The 20,921-nt window shown below is 35.1% G+C and overlaps 1 protein-coding gene across 3 annotated transcripts in view; it reads left to right on the forward strand.

Annotated features, from left to right (window-relative positions):
• ATP9B (ATPase phospholipid transporting 9B (putative)) overlaps positions 1–19,487 on the forward strand; it is a 149,560-nt gene extending 130,073 nt beyond the window's left edge. The window contains exons 16-30 of one of the 3 annotated variants that reach the window (XR_011902803.1): positions 1,204–1,365; positions 2,791–2,883; positions 4,041–4,124; positions 4,696–4,866; positions 5,412–5,510; positions 7,297–7,386; positions 7,826–7,970; positions 8,301–8,365; positions 8,796–8,951; positions 9,098–9,162; positions 10,293–10,401; positions 13,979–14,036; positions 14,725–14,928; positions 16,932–17,054; positions 17,775–18,783. Coding sequence is in view for 2 of the 3 variants with exons in the window: in XM_072328535.1 (XP_072184636.1) it covers positions 1,204–1,365; positions 2,791–2,883; positions 4,041–4,124; positions 4,696–4,866; positions 5,412–5,510; positions 7,297–7,386; positions 7,826–7,970; positions 8,301–8,365; positions 8,796–8,951; positions 9,098–9,162; positions 10,293–10,401; positions 13,979–14,036; positions 14,725–14,928; positions 17,022–17,054; positions 17,775–17,911 (1,671 nt within the window). In the remaining variant the exon portion in view is untranslated. Of the gene's footprint in view, positions 1–1,203; positions 1,366–2,790; positions 2,884–4,040; positions 4,125–4,695; positions 4,867–5,411; positions 5,511–7,296; positions 7,387–7,825; positions 7,971–8,300; positions 8,366–8,795; positions 8,952–9,097; positions 9,163–10,292; positions 10,402–13,978; positions 14,037–14,724; positions 14,929–16,931; positions 17,055–17,774 lie in introns of all 3 variants that reach the window. The other 2 variants (XM_072328535.1, XM_072328536.1) reach the window with 2 other exon arrangements.
• Positions 19,488–20,921: the final 1,434 nt, after the last annotated feature.

The following is a 20,921-nucleotide window of genomic DNA, read 5'->3' on the forward strand; positions in this document are numbered from 1 at the left end:
AATGAATCTTCATTATAATTACCTTTTCATTCCTTTAAAGACCTGTTTTCTAAACGTGATTAACAGTTAGAAAAATAAAAATAGAATTGAAGATTATTTATTTATTAAACCGCCCATTTAGATGTGGAATGTAAGTAACAGTAAAGCCGTTTTCCTTAGAATAAGTGAGAAATATCTGATGCATTACTTAAAAAATAACACGGAAGAAAGTAATAGCTAGATGCCATGCACTCTATAGCATCAAAATTTAATAGGTAAACAAATGAATTTAGAATCACTGAGGCATGCATTTAAGATAACACGTAATGGTAGCTAGTAGTGATTATTATATGAGGGCTGCACTTTCCTGTCAGTATTCCATGACATTTTGTTGCCGTGCTACAGATGGCAGCCAAGGGACAGGTTGACAAAATGGCATCTGACATGGAAGTGCATATGAAGATGAGATGTATCACTGAATTCCTCTATGTGGAAAAAATGGCACCTGCTGACATTCATTGATGCATGCTGAATGTTTATGGAAACCAAACAGTGGATGTGAGCACAGTGAGGTGATGGTTGCTGCATTTCAGCAGTGCTTACAGTGACAGTGGGTCACACCTCCACTTGTGCAGATTTTTCAAGCACAACATGCACGCTTTTGTTCCTGACTGGTGAAAATGCACAGCTAATGGTGTTCACTTTGTTGAAAAATACTGTTTTGTAGCTGAGAATTTTTCTCTATCAAATAGTGTTATTGTGCTCATAGTATCTGTTGTAGTTTCCTTAGAAATCAATAGGAGCCATTACTTTCGGTGTGACCTGCCTATAATGCAGCTTTTCTGGGTTTGTAGAAGGAAATTTTACAGATATGTTCATGGGATGCAGAATCTTCAGTTGGGCTTTTATCCCATTTTATATAGTAACCTAGTTTTGTTATTATTCACACAAAAAGTAATAAAATAATTTGAGGGTATGAAGTAAGCTAAAAATTGTAAGATCCGTTCTTTATTGATTTGCAGGTGTCTAAATATATATATATATAGTTATGGATCTGAAATAGTTCTGTATGTAAATACTCCCAACATCTTCTACTTAGTGCTGTCATTAGTACAAAATTTATATTCTGTTTTACTCTAACAGCTCTTTGGCTTTAGCCTAATTTATATAACATTACTTGAAAGTGAATGGTCAATTACAAGTCCTTTTTTCTTTTCTCTTTAGGTTGCTCTGGTGCAGTGGACAGAGAGTGTTGGTCTTACTCTGGTTAACAGGGATTTGACCTCCATGCAACTGAAGACCCCTGGTGGACACATTCTGACATACTATATTCTGCAGATATTCCCCTTCACTTCCGAGAGCAAGCGCATGGGAATCATAGTTCGGGTAATTTGGTGTTAGGCAGTTCATTTTCATTTCTCGAAAGCTGTTTTAACTGCATCTTTGTTTTGGTATTTCTTAGTAGAAACTCAATCCTTCAAGGAACACATTTCACAGGATTTTCAAATGGAAAGCATTCATTTGGCTAGACAAGCAATTGTGTGAAAATCAGGCTGACCCAATATTGCAGAGAGCCTTGTAAAGGACAAACTTCTCTCACACAGACATGTTAATTTCACTACTTTGTGCTTAAGCTCTGATGTTGCAAGTTACTGTTAAGCCTTCATTTTTAATTTTCAATTTGCTGCTTTCTTGCAAAATATGTTGCCTTTTCAAGGGGTAATCTAGTGTGGGAAATCTATTGCAGCAGTAATTCATCTTTCTTTGCTACTACTGCTGCGGCTTTGTCAGGAATGCATACACAGTTAAAGCACCATGGGGTCTGAGTCTACCAAATACATGCTTAGTTGTCTGTTAGACATCCAGGTGGGGACATAGTAATGATTATTAAAACCTCCAATGCAAGGAAGCCACCACACCATGTAAAGGAAGGTTTAAACCTCTGCTAATATCAAGTCATGCACACACTGTGCATTTCTGCCTCTCCCTGTCTAAAAGCAGACAGGCAGAACAGTGTCAGACATGGCTGCATGTTTAGATCAGTGCTATATCCTAGTTAAATACCTATCAAACTCATCCCGTTCCATATTTTCCAATGGATGACAAACCAAGCAAGCCATCAGCCTCTGGCAGAGCGTGCTGGCAAACAGCATGTATGTATGCTCAGGTCTGGAGAGAACTTGGGAAGTCTGTTTCATTAAATGCAGTTGGTACTACTTAATACTGTTTAACAGTGTGTTAGAGACATGTTCAGAGTTATGAGAAGACTGCAGATCAGGTGAATCTATTATTTCTGCAACAGACTATGCATCCCAGACTCCTGATTTAGGAAATACTTGCCTGAATGTGAATTCTTTGACTACATAATGAGTGTTTAATTGTTAAAATATTTGTTACATGCATAGCACCTTATTTGTTAATTTCCGGTCACTTGAAATTTACAGAGCAAACATTCTGTTTTTAAATTAAGAATGAATGCCACAAAAGAAATACATATTTCAGTAGTTAGAGTGGGCATAAAAATGGCGTTTTAAAATTTAGGAAGAACGGGCATGTAATGGATACTGAGAACCTGATACATTGATTTCAATTAGAACTTCTAATATGGGAAAGTAGGGAACATGTATTTCTATGGGATCAGAGAAGTCGCTGGAAATGTTAACATCAAGTAAAAGTTATCCAACCCTTTGCAAGTTACTTCATCTTTTATAAATGATATTCTGTTGACTACTTCAGAAGACAGGTTATTTGTAGCTAATTTTTGGACTGTATAAAGAGATTTTTTTTTCTGTTTCTTCTGTAAAATTTTAGGATGAATCTTCAGGAGAAATTACATTTTACATGAAGGGTGCAGATGTTGCGATGTCCACTATTGTGCAGTACAATGATTGGTTAGAAGAAGAGGTAAGAAATAGAGCTAAAATACATTTTTGACATTATGTATATATATAAATCTAACTGAAATATCAAACTTTATTGGAGTAGATTTAAGAGTTCCTGAACCAATACAATGGCTTTTCAAGTTCACTTCATCATACCCAGAGTGAGTTTTAATGGTTTAGAATTCTTTTGTATTCTTTTATAATACATGGAAAGAAAAAGTTAGTAGTCATAGCAGAACGTATTCATACTTGACACAATCAAATTTGTTTTTCATTGACTGATCTTTCACCTGAAACCAAATTACTTCTGAGAAGTATTTTCTCATAAGCCTATTTATCCTGGAATAACCTTTTATAAATTCTGCAGCAAAGTATGATTATGAATTATGAAATTTAATATGTGATGGAGGTGCACTGAAATAGCATTTTACCATATTTGTTAAATGTAATATCAAATAGCTAGTGACCAAACTTCAAAACTGATTAGTGTTTCTCACTGTGCCATTCTAGTAGGTACCAGCAATCATCTTATTTTGACCCTACATACAGACAATATGTTAATACAATGATTACACCATGTATGTTCATAATGGTATTGGCAATATGAATCAATATCTGCTGCAGGGCAGCTTGATTTATTCAGGGACATGAATAAATTAAACTCCCTGAAGACCTAGCAAAATGTCATAAAAATTACTTTTGGCGATAATGATGCACAATTAATCGTAAAATACTTGTTTAATTTATTTAGCTTTATGAGGTCAAATCAATACGTGTTTAGCAGTGGACAGCCTTGTTTTTCATTATGACGTGCTATTCCATGGATATTTTAATCTACAGATCTTTCACTGACAAGAACTGCATTTCTCTGAAAACAAAAATTTAGCTCTAATACATGCTTTAAAAACAGTCTTATTTGATTATTAAACTTTAATCTACGAGAATTTTTCTTTAGGCTAGGAGAAAAAATCTAATTGGCTTCCCAATAGTACACGAGGTTGGGAAAACTGAAGTGAAATTTTTAAATTCTTTTTGTAGTTTCTCCTAACTCATCTACAGTCTACAGAAACATCAGCTTCTGTTCTACGGGTATGCTCTGTTAGCATACAGTCATATAGTGTGAAAAATGAGCGTACAGTTACCTATTTGCATAATTGTTCTATCTTTTGATCCATTTAGTGTGGTAATATGGCTCGAGAAGGGCTACGTACTCTGGTTGTTGCCAAGAAGTCACTGACTGAAGAACAGTATCAAGATTTTGAGGTACGGAGAGACAAAATGATTAATATTATTAGCATAGCTCTTGTATTTTGCCTTATTTAGTTACTTTGAGGGGAACATTCCTCTTTTTTATTCTATTAATAAGAAGATGAGTCATATTAAAAATACCAATATTTGAAGTACAACACACAGTTATATAGATCCATTAGTAATTGTTCTGCAGTTATATGCAGGATACTGTTTAAATGTATTACATCACTGGATTGTTGTGGGAATACAAGAAAAGCTGTTCAGAGCAGCAGCTGTGGAGCAAGATAAACAGCAGATTGTGTTTCCCCAGAAGTCATCATGTTAATTCTGTATGTTAGTATGACCAAACAATCGACTTGTTCTCAAAGATCAGGGCAGTTTCTGTTCAGATGCTGTGATGCCTGATTCATTATAGGTCTTCAGAGGATTCTCTGAAGAATTAACATGTGGAATTCACTTTTAACCTTGATCTTTGTTGAAGGTGTTTAAATACAACCTTCTTTTTAATAACCGATTGATAGATAGAATGTTTTTTTTCTTTCATGAGTCACAATCAAGTCTAAGTGGTTTTGTGTTTGCACAGAGTCGATATAACCAAGCAAAGTTAAGCATACATGATAGAAACCTGAAAGTTGCTGCTGTTGTAGAGAGTTTGGAGCGGGAAATGGAATTGCTGTGTCTCACTGGAGTAGAAGATCAACTGCAAGCAGATGTCAGACCAACTCTAGAGATGCTAAGAAATGCTGGAATAAAGGTAATGAATGTGAACTGCTGGCATACAGATTATCATATGCTAACATGAGGGAGAGTATTTTTGGTTCAGTTTTATGGGGGCTTTTTGTGAGAGGTTTATTTGTTTGTTGGTTTGTGGTTTTTGTTGTTGTTGTTTTTAATATTATTTGTATTTGAGTACATTCAGGTTCATCTGGAATAAGAAATATGCTAAGAAATATCCTAAGCACATTTGGGATGATAGGGAAAGGCTTTTATACTTTCTCTGCTGTTCAACTGCCAGTGGGTTGCCACAGTTGCCCCTTGTCTTCATGTAAATTGAGACATAAACTTTGTGTGAGGCAAAGCAGAATGGAAGCTGTTTAAAGACAAACACTTCTTTTCTTTGTGAGTTACTGCAGTAAAAGCTGTTCATTAATTTTAGTTAAAAAGTTGCACATTGGTATACATTCCATGGTTATCTAATCTCATGCAGTATCAAATGAAGGTTGGAATGACATGTTACTTAGATATAGACAACAGACACAAAAATATCCAAGAGAATTAACTTTTGCATTATTTTTGCAGATTTGGATGTTAACAGGAGATAAACTGGAGACAGCAACTTGCATTGCAAAAAGTTCTCACTTAGTGTCTAGGACTCAGGATATTCACATTTTCAGACCTGTAAGTATAGGCCCAGCTTTATTGTTGGGTTCTTCAAAACATAGCTAATACCAGTATTGCTTTATTTGATATGTATTGGCCACTTGTTACAAAATTCATGGGTTTTACAAGCATTCTACACTCCACACTTAGAACAGTGGATAACGTAAGTCACTTCTTGGATGAAAAGAAGTCTTTGCAAGATGCTGAGACAGTAGGAAGGATTCTAGGAATTTAGGCAATCTGAATATGATTCTAGCTTGTTCTAACATTTCCATTAAGAGCATTCTTTTGACTCAAGCAATGCCACAGTTTGAATCAAAATGAGACAGTTGGAAGTTTTTGTCCACTATAATTTTTCTAACAAATATTGTATTTTATTAGCACACTGTTTAAGATAACTGTTAGAAAAGTAAACTGAATGTCTCTACACATTTTTGTTATATTTACATGGTGTCAGCTCCACTTAACTCAAACAAAAATAAGGATTTTTCCAAACTTTGATGCTGTGCTATCAGACATAATGTCTGTGTTTGTTCTAAATGAACCACTTGCACCTAAAGAAATAATTGTATGAATATAATTTACATGTAAATGTAGTTTCTTATGAAGCATCAGAATGGCAAATTAGGCCCTGCAGACCACTATTTGCAATTAAATTATTAATGCTTCTGATAAAACTTCAGATCAATTTTTGTTGACCTTTCCACATTGTAACATTACAAATTAAGTCTTCCTGAACAAAATCTATTTAGTTTGAGTCAGATTTTTATTTTCATTACCTTGGCTAATAAGATCAGCATAAAACTGTGTTAACTTAGAATACACAAAGTTTTAAATTAGTTAGAAAATAGATTAATACAACATTATTTCTGTGGATGTGTTTGTTACAAAGAAAGAACTAGTGGATTAATTTAAGAAAATACCAAACACTTTAACACTTTTATTTTACCTACAAATTAGTGAATACATTATTTACTAATTTGGCTTCCCAAAAAGATGTATTTTTTCATGCTCTTTTTACTCAGCCTGTTTATTTTGTAATGAAATTAATTGCTACATCGTTCTAAAGATATTTACAAAGAAAAAATATTTCTTTTTAGGTGAAAACCAGAGCTCATCAATATTTGCCAAGTGCTGACATCTCTGTAATGCAGAAAGATTGTAGGGACCAATGCAACCCTTGGTTCCTAACAGTTGGCAGAATTTTTTTGCATATTTCACAGCTGGGCCTCTCTGGAACAATAGTCATGTAAATTAAAAAATATATAAATAAAATAGCCTATAATGAAATTATTTGAATCTGTACCATCCAGTGAGGATTTTTCTGAGTCTCTTGAGCTCTGTCTACTTATCCAAACTGAATGAACTACTGATATGAGCGTTTTGCATTATTCTAAGAGTATGTTTTATTGGTTTAAAAAGTCTTTTTTTGTTGCTGTTGTTCTGACTTGGGAACTGTTTCTTTGTTTGGCTTAACCAAGGTGGGAAGACTCAGGTCAACTTGAAGTTAAAGTATTTTAATTGTACTGATATTTTAAACCTGATCTACATCTGCGAGGAGCTGGTTAGGCTGACTACACACATTTTCCTAGTTTGAGGATTACTTGTTTGGTCCATGAGGATTAGAAGCTTGCACACATACAAGTACTGCATTAGGACAAAACATTTCTTGAAAACCAAAGCCTTTTAGGTATGACTTCTCAACACTTGATTTGTTTAGGGAGATGTGTTGGGGGAGGAGATTGTTGTTTAGATTTTGTTTGCTCTTAAAAAAAATCTTTTGAGTAAGTGATTTTTATTAAAGGTTACTACTCGAGGAGAGGCTCACTTAGAACTAAATGCCTTTAGGAGGAAGCATGACTGTGCCTTGGTGATATCTGGGGACTCACTTGAGGTAAGAGTTTGGTTTCTATCAGATCATATTTATACTTCACAAACACAAAATTAAGGTGTTTGTGAAGTATATTGGTGGCTTCATGCTCTTAAACTTTTTCCAGTATTTGACTGTGTTGTAAGAGTCAGTGAGTGATATACATTCACATTTTGTTGTTTCTCTGGTTTTCTGTACAGTAACAATGAGATTTGTATATAGCATGCCATGGTACTGTTTCTTTGTTTAAATCTAAAGCACGTTATCTGTCTCTATGAAGTGAATGTCAGTTTAAAGTAATAGGTCGCATTTGGAAGAAGGCGGCTCTCTCAGGTGTCTCTTCCTGAAAGATACTACACAAGCAAAATCTCTTAGAAGAGATGTTTACACTGTGTGTTTGTGTTAGAGCACATGTTATATTACTTAATCTTTAAAATGAATGTCAACATATTTTTTCCCTTAGGTTTGTCTGAAATATTATGAGCATGAATTTGTAGAGTTGGCTTGCCAGTGTCCTGCTGTAGTATGCTGCCGATGTTCGCCCACCCAAAAAGCCCATATTGTGAAACTCTTACAGCATCACACTGGAAAACGCACATGTGCAATAGGTAACTGTTGATATTATCTTCCTTTGCAGTAGTTAAATCTGTAATAAATTTACACAGTAGATGGCACCTTTGAGAAAGAATTCAAACAAAAATGAAAAGATGTCTTTGTCAACCATCAGGTATTTATGTAACTCTACAAGAAAATACCATGAGAAAGGTGTGATTTTCTTTGTTCCTCCTCAGGGAAGAGTCTTGATTGCTGAAGACATTAGTCATAATCTATAGGTAAACTGTGAGAATGTAAAGCTATAGTAGGAAGTTTCTAAAATATTGTTAAGGTGAGGAGAGAAAAACCTCTGAAGAGCTGAATATTGCAGTGACTTTTTTCAGGTGATGGAGGAAATGATGTCAGCATGATCCAAGCAGCTGACTGTGGAATTGGAATTGAAGGCAAGGTAATGTTACTAGTTTCATTGTCAAGTATAACATGATTCTTAGATGAACATTTTGAATTCAAGTATGCTGTAAAGCAATAGAATATGCTTACTCTTTGAATCAATAATATCTCTACTTCTACGTTCTCTGTTTTTTCTTTTTAAATACATATATCAAGAAAAGCAGAGAACACTATAGTTATCTCTGTGAATCTATTAATTTACCTGAAAGATGCAAGTTAGGCCATTAAACACACTTGTTACAGCAACTATGTTGTTTTTGAGACACACACCAAAAATATGTCTTTTGAGTCACATGGCAGAATCAATTTCTGAAGCAATCTTAGCAAAGTTTGTAATTAGTAAAATGAATTATGATTTAGAATCTTGAATTTTGAAGCATATGTTCTACACAGGGTTTTGTACTTTGAATATTTTCGTTTTGTTCTAGGAGGGAAAACAAGCCTCCCTAGCAGCTGACTTCTCTATCACACAGTTTAAACACATGGGTAGGCTGCTGATGGTACATGGTCGAAACAGTTACAAAAGATCGGCAGCGCTTGGTCAGTTTGTCATGCACCGAGGCCTTATTATTTCAACTATGCAGGTATTTAAAACTTTGTTTTTAGAACAGTTAAAATCACTACGTCTCTTTGAAATGTCAGTACATCTTATGTAGTATTCTTTTTTCCTTATTGTAATGTTTCGTATATAGAATTGTATTAAGTATGTAATTATTTTCTTTATTTGTAGGCTGTATTTTCATCAGTCTTCTATTTTGCATCTGTTCCCTTGTACCAAGGTTTCCTGATGGTAGGGTAAGTTCATACCAACAGTTACGATATCTATTAATAATTACATCCAACCAACTTGTTAAATAGCATCCTGTAGTTGGTGTCTGCCCATTTTTTAGTCATTTATCATTGGTATGCTAACAAGACCCGGAATGAGCCTATAAAAGAAAATTCAAACTAGTTTGGACGTGCCGTTATATCCACTATATGAGGTAGGAAAGTTCTCTGAAGACAGAAATCTGCATAGCTTTGGAAGAAGATAATATATAGGATTTTTGACATTCAGAGCAAAAAGAATAGAGAATATCTGACAAACCAGTTTCAACTGTTATACAAGTTGCTGGACAAGCCTCAGTGACTGCTACAGATTCATTTGTTAAAAAATGGAGCTGAAGCTATGATGAAATTTCCTCTGAAAGTTCACTAAGTAAGTCTGGTACATTGATTTTCTTTTTGAAACATGTATATAGAATTAGGAGCACACTGATCCTTTTGCAAAAGCTGATTTAGAGATATACCTCCCAGAATCATTCAGCTGAGATACATTTATATAATCCTGTTTGTCCTTCTTCACTGCCCCTTATGTCCTAAGAGCTTCTTTTTATACTTCTTGTTTTACTTTATTTAAATGGTAGTAACTCAAATCAATTCGAGGTCTGTTTTCACCAAATGCTGCAGAGGCAAACTGTAAACTTCTCCAAAATGCTTATAAATACTTACACAAAATCCTTCTGAAAGTACACAACTAATGTATGCATAAAATCCAAAGTCAATTTCTTACCTGTTAAGACTTCGGTTCATCCTCCTACTTTACTGTGATGTCAGAAACACAGTGCTTGTTTTTAATTTAGTTTTCATGCCATCTTCTGTTGATGAATTCAAATACAAGGTCTTTGAACTTGTTACCAAAATGCGGAATCACAGTGTAACAGACAATAAATTTGGGGAAAAAAAGACTTTTTTATCATATGAAGTCTCTTCTCATAAATGGCAGCTCTCACTACCCGAGACCAGGTCATATTTGTGAAAGCTGTGTAAGCTGTCTTGGTGATAACCAGCTTAACTTCACTCACATTAAAAGAGTAGCTGAATGCGATAGATTAGTTTAAAATGATATGATGGAAAAATGGTAGTTTGTGCTTTCCTTTCCGTAGGTATGCAACCATATATACTATGTTTCCAGTCTTCTCTCTGGTGTTGGATCAGGATGTGAAGCCAGAAATGGCACTGCTATATCCAGAACTTTATAAGGATCTCACAAAGGTATGAATGTTCTCAGTGTTGAAATATGAAGAACTGTTGAAATCACTGGTGGGAAAAAACTGAATTCTTACAATCATTTTTGTAAGGTATTCCATGTGGGATAAATGTGTGGCTAATATAATGCAGACTTCTGTGCTACAAAAGTAATCCATGGTCCCAGATGTTCCACTAGGTTTTGTTAATAAATTTCCAAGTCACCAGACTTTGGACTGAAATAATTCAGTCATAAAGGTATATTGATATAAAATTTGCTTTTAGTCTGAACCTAGGAGCTCTGATAGGAAGCTTTTCATGGTTATTTTTTCACAGCACCTTCTTCCTTTTTAACTAGGAGATTTAATTTATATATTAATTTTTTCCCATCTTCTGAAAATTATTACTGATCTCTCCTCAAGCTGACTTTCTTTAAATAATGGATATCGATGACTGAAATGCCTTTGCTGAATCATCAGTAGTTACTGCAAGAAAGACATCGAGGCCCTGGAGTGTGTTCAGAGAAGGGCACTGAAGCTGGTGAGGGAACTGGTGCATAAGTTTTATGAGGAGTGGCTGAAGGAACTGAGATTGTTTAGTCCAGAGAAGAGGAAACTCTGAGGAGACCTTATTTCCCTCTACAACTACCTGAAAGGTGATTGTGATGAGATGGGGGTCAGCCTCTTCTCTCAGGTAACTAGCAATATGACAAGAGGGAATGGCCAGAAGTTGCGCCAGGGGAGATTCAGATTGGATATTAGGAAGAACTGATCCTCTGAAAGAGTGGTCATGCAATGGAATGGACTGCTGGGGACGTGGTTTAGTCACCATCCCTGGAGCTATTCAAGAAACGTATAGATGTGATACCGAGGAGCATGGTTTAGTGGGCAACATTGGTGGTAAGTGGACAGTTGGGTTAGATCATCTTAGAGATCATTTCCAAACGTAATGATTCTGTGATGCTGTACTTTTTGTTTCCTTACATACATCAGCAAACAATAGAAGGGTATTGTTTCTTTACCCACAAATGTGAATTAAATCACAACTGTTTTCTTAAGTTTTTTTTCTGAAAAGTACTCCAGCTCCATCTTAAACTATTCGCCAGAAGTGTTACGATGCAAGGCAGAAGCAAGAAGAAAGATGTTCTAAGGACGGTGCATTCTTCAAAGACATGTTTAAGATTTCAATAGTAGACTGTTGAACATAGGGTAGTCACTTTGTAGATCCTTTGTCATTTGAATTATATTAAATTAGCAATTTGCTATTTTAGTCTATGGCAATTTTTTCTCTTCTGTTTGGAGATACTGAGTATCTCTTCTTCAGTATCTTTTAAGTTTCTTTGAGATTGCAGATTTTATCTCCAGAAGGTATACCTCGTAGTTCCTATGGGTAGTTGTAAGCTAGTTTGTAGAAACCTGCTAATGAGATTTTTCTGTTTCAGAAGACAGAAAGAAGATAACCTGTAGTCTGAATCTGTTCCATACAACATCTTTGTCTCCAGGTTGGAGAGATGGAATTAATAGAGGGATCACTCAGTAAATAAGAAATTGGCTGGGTGGCTGCTCTCAAAAAGTTGCAGTCAACTGCCTGAAGTTGAAATGAAGACTAATGATGAGTGGTTTCCATCAGGGTCTGTATTAGGACCAGTATTGTTTAACTGGGCAGTGAGATTGAGTGCACACTCAGCAAATTCATGGTTGACACCAAGCTGAGTGGTGTGGTGAACAAGCTGAAGGGAAGAGATATGATCCAGATGGACCTGGACAGGGTTGAAAGGTGGGCATATACAAACTTCATACAGTTCAATGAGGCCAAGTACAAAGTCTTGCACCCGTGTTGGAGCAAATTCAAACATGAATACAGGCTTGGTGATGGGTGGATTGAGAGCAGCAGATTGGGAGTGGAGGATTAAAAACTAAATATGAATCATCAGTGTGTGCTTGCAGTCCAGAAAGCCAACCGTCTTGACGGCTGCATAAATGGAGTGTAACTAGCATTAGGTGATTGTCACATACACAAGGTGATTGTCCCCATCTTTACTGCTCTCCTGACCCCCACTTGAAGACCTGATGGAGCCTCCCGCATAAGATGAACATGGACCTGTTGGAATGGATCCTGAGAAGGCCATGGGGATGATTAGAGAGCACCTCTCCTACAACAGAAGGCTGAGAGAATTGGGATTGTTCAGTCCAAAGAAGAGAAGCACTTGGGGAGGATTTATAGAAACCTCTCAGTGCTTAAAGAGGACGTAACAGAAAGACAAGGAGAGAGTCCTTGTCACAGATTGTAATGATAGGACAACAGGTCATGTCTTTGAACTAAAAGAAGGTGGGTTTAAATTAGTTGTTAGGAAGAAATTCTTCATTACAGTGGTGATGAGGCACAGGAACAGGTTACCCAGAGAATCTGTAGTGGATGCCTCATCCCTGGAGGTGTTCAAGGCCAGGGTGGTTGGGTCTTTGGGCAACCTGACTTAGTAGTGGGAGCTGTACCTGCCCAAGGCATGGGGATTGGAATTCCCTTCCAACTCAAATCATTCTATGATTCTGTGAGGGCTGACTACTTTCATCTGAAAATTATTTGTTGCCTGTTGTGTAGCATTTGCTAGAGTCTCAGAAGTGACATATTCCTAGTTTCATAAAGTTGAATCAAAACTCAAGCTTATTCTTACTTTACAGATCTCAGTAATTGGGAGCTGTGGTCTGTGGTGGAAATAGTGCCCAGTACTGAAAGGCAAATGAGTAGACAATCAAAGGAAAAAAAACAAAACAAAAAGAGTATTTATTTTTGCGTGAATTTTTTCTGTGTTTGTAAGCAGTAGACTGCATATAGAGGTCTGAAGATGCCTTCAGCAGCTTCCTGTGACCTTTGTGTATCTAATATTTTAGCCCATACTGAAACCATCTCAAATGAATTAATTAATCAATTTCTACAACAGTGAAGCACTTAAATTTCTCTGTAAAGTGCTGATTCTTGTGTATCCTAGAATGATCAGTTCTTCTGTGGCTAACTGCTTATCTTTTTTTAACTCTGCAGTCTTAACATATTAATCAGTACTCTTAGAATGCAAGAGTCCTGAACTTTTATTGTTTGATTTATGCATATGATTCAAACTAACTTTTACTATCACAAGGTGATTAAAAATACATTTGGTCATTGGTGCTTGCGTAAAACTCATAGTAATGGTCATGTTTATGGTGTGACTGAAAATAGTTCATCCAAGATGGAGAAGTGATTTGTAACTATGGTTTTTTTTGAGGTGTAGGTCAGTAGGTGCAGAATGATATTTTCCTTGAAGAATACTTTTGTGATAAGACATAAAAAAGTGTATCATATGACTGACTTATTGTTCTGAAAGCTAACTGTAGCACTCCAAGCCAAAGTGTGTGTTTGCCATTTAAGACCTTAACTGTCCTGCCCCCAGATTTTAACTGCATGCAATTTCTATGCACATTTTCAATGAATGATTGAAAAAAAACAGAAGCTTTCAAAGACTGATTATACTTGTAAAATGTCTCTGGAGTGCTTAACTATTAAAATATATGAATTTAATAGATTTTCTTTTTAAGTAATGTTTAACTGTCCTCTCACTTCTTTCCCTTAGGGAAGATCTTTGTCATTTAAGACCTTCCTCATCTGGGTTTTAATCAGTATTTACCAAGGTAGGAGAGAGTCATGAATTTATTGAACTGAGAATTTTTTATCTGCTATTAACAGTGTAGTTTTTCAGGAGCAGGTTAAATTCCCAGAGCTTAACATTTCATCAGCAGTTATATATATTGCTTTCTTTTTATCTTGTAAATCGAGATTCCTGCAGTGTGCCAGGCCTATGGATTGGCATGGATTGTTATTTTTATTGATGCGTGTCGTCTAAAGAAGGACATGATTTTAATTAAGTTCTAATCCAGAAAAATTTCAGTGAGTGCTTATCACATTGTGTATACTTACACAGTAGTTTTCTTTCATGAAATGATAGAAGTACTGTTGAAGAAATCTGAATTATGTAATCAGTTAAAAGTAATTACACTTTCAACAATCTCTCACTTACTATTTTGTCATTTAGACAAAATCAAGTTAATTGAGAGTTCAACAGGCATATTGCTTGAAAAGGTATTTAATTTTCCTAACAGTTTTGTTTCTTCACTGCTTTGTTTTGATTGCTTTATTTCACATGCAAAAAGTATGGTAAATATCAGACTTATTTTTTACAAAGATCAATGTTAATTTATATTTAATAATAATTAAAAAAATACAGAGTAAACTTTCCTAATAAGCAATAAAATGTTCAGTGTGCACTTGAACTAAAATGTCATTGTAGAGTATTTTATTAAATTTGTTTGCTTTTCCTAGGTGGTATTCTGATGTATGGAGCCCTGCTGCTTTTTGAATCTGAATTTGTACATGTTGTTGCCATTTCCTTCACTGCCCTTATCTTGACTGAGCTTTTGATGGTTGCACTGACCATACGAACATGGCACTGGTTAATGGTGGTGGCTGAATTTCTCAGTCTTGGCTGCTATGTGGCCTCTCTTGCATTTCTAAATGAATACTTTGGTAAGTAATAGTGTTTTAGCAAGGAAAGTTTTATATCAAAACTTTTTAAGTATTTTTTTTTCTCATTTTGGTTAGGAATGATGTTATGCTTTATGAAATAAGAGCTTTCTCCATAAGAAATTGGATTTGATTTGTGTTGTTTTAAAATATTCTTCTGCCTTTTTGTCCTGGGTATCAATTGTAATTTTTCCTGTTAATATGATTTATCTGGGTGATAATCAAACCTCGCATGCTCTTCCCCTCCTTGATCTTATCTTCCAGTGACAATCCAAGCTGCTCATTTTAAATTGCCTTTGAGATCCGTACTACTGAAATGGCTCTGTTTTGATAAAATGAGAATCCTTCACCAGCCTGAATATAGGCTAAAATAGAGGCAGAAAGTTATTGATATTTTATATAATCAAATTATTCCGTAACTACAAGAAGATTCTATTTAACTTGCTTTGTTCTAAAGTAGTGTGCCATACTTTGTCTTATGGTTCTCATTATTCATAATTCACAAGATAAAAGTAGATAACTGTAAATCTTAACAGTCCAAGGATCCGAGTGTCAGAATAATACATACTTCTTTTTATATCAAATTGTTTTTCAGTAAATTATCTTGGTCTTAGTGTGATTTTGTAGATGTAATTTACAGAAATAAATAAAATAACTGTGATTATATCCCAGTATAGGAGTAGCATCAAGCTCCTCTTTCCTCTGTTTTACAGGAGATGATGAGTAAGATCTTTCTTGTTACTTCTTATAGCAGAATTAAATGCGTTAGTTTCTAGTAATTGCAGAGTTCTGCTTTCACTCTCTGATGTCCCAGGTGTTCAGCACTAGGGTGGTGTAATTGCATTATATTTCTTGATTACTAAATGCTCTGCCACCTGTCTCAAGTGATCTGTTAACTTACAGATTTATGAAGAGTTGGATTTTAATATTACACACTATTTCAGGTTTTCCGAGGAACCTTTTTCATTTTTCTGACTCTTTAATAGTGATTATTGGGTTGATTCCAGAGTCTCCCCAGCCAGATGGCAAGAACATGTACAAGTACTGGCTCTTTGGTCCAATCTTCCAGGAACTTCATAAAACAAAATTTGCTGCTTTGCCTTTTTAAATCATCCATGGTGATAGCAGCAAGTCTTTCCATCCTTTCTTGGTATTTCTCAGTGAGAAACATCTCCAGGTGGTGTTTATAAATATGCTTTAAAAATAAATAAATAAATAAATAAATAAATAGGGACTTTGTTTATTATAAACCCTTCTGTAAAGGGCCAAACGTAACCAACTAAGTAAATGTTAGAATAGCTTCTTGTAGCCCGGGGTCTTAGCTTTTCTATTTTTCTTCTCCACTGAAGAACATTTTAAAGATACTAAAAAAATGCTACTATTTCTATTACTATGAGCTCTTGTACAAGAGACGTATTTTACTGTGTAATCATTTTACTGTGACAAGGTGACAAGTATGACAGCATACTCAAAATCTGGAAAACTAAAAGACTTGATACTGCTCTACAGCTCCATGTCCTGGAAGTAACTCGGTTTTTAGGTTTCTGAATTAACTGCATTCAGTGACTTCATTAGGCATGTAGCAATTGTATGATATGTGTGGGCTCTTAGTATGTCTAAGCAGGCTTAGGCTAAAGCAACGTATCAAAAATATATATTGAAATCTAATATAGAAAGTGTTCTTAAATGAGAAAAGTTGGAGCACTAAAGCATTTCTTTTGCTGCATCATTTTGAAGTAAACTTTCATTCACATTTAAAACAGCTCTAAACAGGTTGCTTATGCATTTAATTATACTTCAAAGATGACAGGCTAAATGTAAGAAAACTGCTTAATTAAATTACTTGCAGCCTCAAAACATAACCAAATGAACCTATTTTCAATTATTTTTTTTTTTGTCGAATTGCCTGTTTAAAACCTTCTGATTGTCATGTGAAAAACAGTAATATTCCAGTCAATGCTACTAACATCTTTTTCCTTTTTTGTTGTTTTTTTTTTCTTTTGTAGCTAGTCTTCTTGTCTAATATTTTTTTCACATAACTTCTGTATTTTCTGTAAAACTATCCTTTCATTTTCGTTCTCACCCTTGTGTGACAGGTATAGGCAGAGTGTCTTTTGGAGCTTTCTTAGGTAGGTGAAGTTTAATTTTTCTGGAAGATAACTTGCGGGGTGGGAGGTGTGGAGGGAGGTGGTTGGGAGGAGGGGTTCTGCAATTCTTAAGTATAACATGACCATTGCAAAATATGGTCCAGAATTTCAGTAGCAAGAATAGGATGTCACTGTTCTTTTCACATCCGTCACAGAAAGTAAGTAGCTTTTGACTGTGACTTGTGCCAGTATAATTAATTACCTTGCTTTCTCCTTACATTTTTGGGCTTTGAATTAATTTCTCAGGTTTCATTTGGTCTAGTTGTTGTGTCTATTTCAGAGAAAAATGATCTGAATATACAATACAGCATCCAAGAAAATTAGCAGAATTTCTGGTTGGGAAATTATATTATAGTAGGTATGAATAGTTCGGAGGAGTAGAAAAATAATGATAAACTGCTTTAACCTTGAGCATGAATAACTCTTGGTACTGAGATCGCGGTTTCCCTGAAATCATCTTGTGCTGCAAAACTGCATAAGGAGCATAAAGGGACCCTGAAGCTTTCATTTGAAGAAAATAGTTGGCAAAATGAAATGTTAACTTTCTCTCTGCATTGCTTTCTTTTCTTGATTTTTCTGTTCTTATTTGTTCTAATTTGCTTAAGCAAACCTTTAAGAGAGTTTGAATGATGTTGCACTACAAAAGTTCCAGCTTCCATGTTATCAGCTCCCATTATTAGTTTTTCCTCTTTATTTCTGCAGATGTTGCCTTTATCACAACTGTGACCTTCCTGTGGAAAGTGTCAGCAATCACTGTTGTAAGCTGTCTTCCACTTTACATTCTCAAGTACTTGAAGCGCAAGTTTTCTCCTCCAAGTTACTCCAAGCTTACCTCGTAAGAGTAAATATATTCCTACAGTTTATTTTGCTCACACCAGTCTTCAGAACATACATTTACCGTGCTTTAGTGTCTATGGATTTACACTGGACTAAAGAAACTAAGAAATAAAACTCAAAAGCGATCAAGTGAATAGAGCACAAACAGAGGAGGAAACATCTGACAGGTACATAACACAGAAGTACACTACCAAGACTATCTGAAATAATCTTTGTGTTGTTTTTTTTTTTTCTTTTTTAACTTGCTGATTATAAAATAAAGCTGAATTATTTTTGTTTTGACAATGCTTCTGAATTATTTCATTGCTACTGTAAAGGATTTTTTCCTACTATAATAATCTTCCGCAAGTTGAAATGAAAAATCCAGTGATTACAGAATTTCCCTATTTTCCTTTAATGTTTATATGTGGACAAGCTCATTTGTCCATACTTACTATACCAAACGTAATACATGTAAATGTCATTGTCTGTATTAGCAGCTAAATATTATTCTTCATCAAACATTGATAAATATGCACTATTTAAATTATGTACAGATGTCTGCATAGCACAGTATCATTTTAGGAGCTGTTGTCCTCTTCTCTACTCTTTATTTCTGGCACCAGTAAATATTACAGATCTGTGATGTTGACAGCAGTTCTTTAAATGCACATTAAAACCAGATTGCACAAAAGCTGCTGTGTAGGAAACTAAATGATAAATTCTGTACATCATTCCACTGTACCTGTTGGTCTATACAGATAACAAAGACATTGCTGCTCAGTAAATATGTTTTAAAATTTTTATTCATTTTGTATTTGTAAAACTGCAAAGTGTCAAAGTACATTTCTATATATGAAAAGTTAAGTAAACCTTGTATTAGCTAATATACTTTAATTGCCTTGTAATCTGTTTACTTGGGTTACTCAGGTAAAAATGAAATAAGATGAACACGCGAACATTGTGGTAGGAAAATGTCATCATCCGAGTTGTAAACGTTATGTTTTTATAACTCAGTTTGAGTGCAATCTTGTTTAAAAATCAACTTTTTTTTTTTTTTTTTTTTGCACGTTATCAACTGTCAGTCATTTATCCTTGCTGAGTCAAGGCATTTTACAGCAGCTGAAGATTTGTTAAAGAAACTTACTCTGCTAAAATCTGAAGGATCCAAATGTTACGTGCTGTGCTGGAAAGTAGGATGTATTATTTTAGTTTCCTATTGTGATATAATTTCTCATTCCCAAGAAGTACATATAACAAATTTGGCATAGTCTCATGCTGAGTGGAGAGGATTAGTATAATTACCCGTGCTTTATTTATTAAACATTGGTGTTGGTTTTTTTAAAACACTTAATATTTATGTCATTTTCATGTCTGACTATATGCCTTCACAGCATAATTCCTTGCTTGATACCTTATAATTTCTCCCTTGTGTGATCATAATATTGGATAAGTAATATCTAAGTAATAAATCTACTCCTGGGAGAGCAAAAAGGATCGCTGCAGAGATATTTGGACCACACTCTATTAATTTTGTTTCAAAAGTTCTTCCGAGTAGTTCTTTACCTGCTTTTTTAAAATTTAGTTTCATTCCTCATTAAAAAAAAAAAAAAAAAAAAAAAAGCAATAAAACATAATTTTTGCTAAATAGTATTTATAGTATATGTATTAAATATTAACGATTGAGGTAGTGTTTCTTTTAATTGCACAACGCTACAGAGCGGTTTGCTCTGTCCCTCTATAAAATCAGTTCCATAAAAGCTCCACGAGATGTCACTGTTCTCACATCCTAGCAAAAGCCATTCTTCATTTTATGTGCTTTTGGATAGATACCCTTGGTTAATAGCTTCAGTTTAGTCCCATGGTCTTCTTCGTTGCTGATCTGCTTTAATTTTCTTGTTTGTTTCCCAATAAGTGGTAATTTCTTTGAAGCGATAAGAAAAGTCAGCATGTGCAGATCTGAGATATTGATGATGCTTTCTTCAGATTATCTTATAATTATGAGCTCCCACCCATGAGACTAAAATTCAGTAGGTAAGCAAATGCTTTGAGTGTTGGTCATCCTGCATCTGTACATCACGCATTTGATATTAATCAGAAAATGAAAAAAAAAAGAGAAATCAGATTAAGACTGTAGAAATTATATTACCTAAACGCAACTGTCTGAGATACCATCATATCCACATATACAAAATTTAGCATACACACATCAAGCATGAGGCTAATGTGTCAGCAGATGTATAGATTCCAGCTTTTAGAAGTCAAGACAAGTTTCCAGAGTGTCTGCTTTTTGAGAATATTCTCAGTTCACAGCAAAGGTTTAGTTTCAGCGAGCCCTTTGTTTTGAAGGCTGCAGAAGTCTGCTTCAGGTGACTCACTTTGCTTTTGTGGTTCAGTCTGTTCCTACGTATACCAGAGACATTTGCATTCATTCGTGTCACTCAGCCACAGCCCTGCAAAGGGAGTAGTGCTACCATATCATAACAGTATGGAATTAACAACATGAACATAACATTTAAGTATTGTAATAGGATACCTTTCAGTAGAAGGCTTTAACATAGCATGGATTTTTGGAACAAAGTAAGTATAATCACAGTTTCTGGCTCTTAGAATGATAGCGTGCCTGGTGTGCAGGTGAATAAATTATTTCCAAAGACTCTCATTCTGTTGTCATTCACATCAGTGTTTTTGGGGAGTACGTTTACATTACATAAACAGATTTAGGCTGCCAGTTCTGCAGGAATTTAAGCAAGATCTTCAATATTCACTTCTGTAGTTAGCTGTCATGGGCGTACCTTCAGGAGACAGGGGAGGGATTTCACTGCAGATTGCTCTGACTTACACATCTGTACATGTTAGCAGCATTGCTTCTGTACTCCTTTGCAATTGTGTTGCTGTCTCAAGGCATTTGAGTTGCTTTTAGGTGGAACCCGCATCAGATGTTCTGCTGCTGGGAAAGATGGTCTGTTCTGGGGATCATCCTCCATCCCCAGATGGATGTGCACCTCTGCTGATGTAAGGTACGCTGGTAGC

This window comes from Excalfactoria chinensis, chromosome 2 (assembly GCF_039878825.1).
Source record: "Excalfactoria chinensis isolate bCotChi1 chromosome 2, bCotChi1.hap2, whole genome shotgun sequence".
In the NCBI taxonomy this organism is placed as follows: domain Eukaryota; kingdom Metazoa; phylum Chordata; class Aves; order Galliformes; family Phasianidae; genus Excalfactoria; species Excalfactoria chinensis.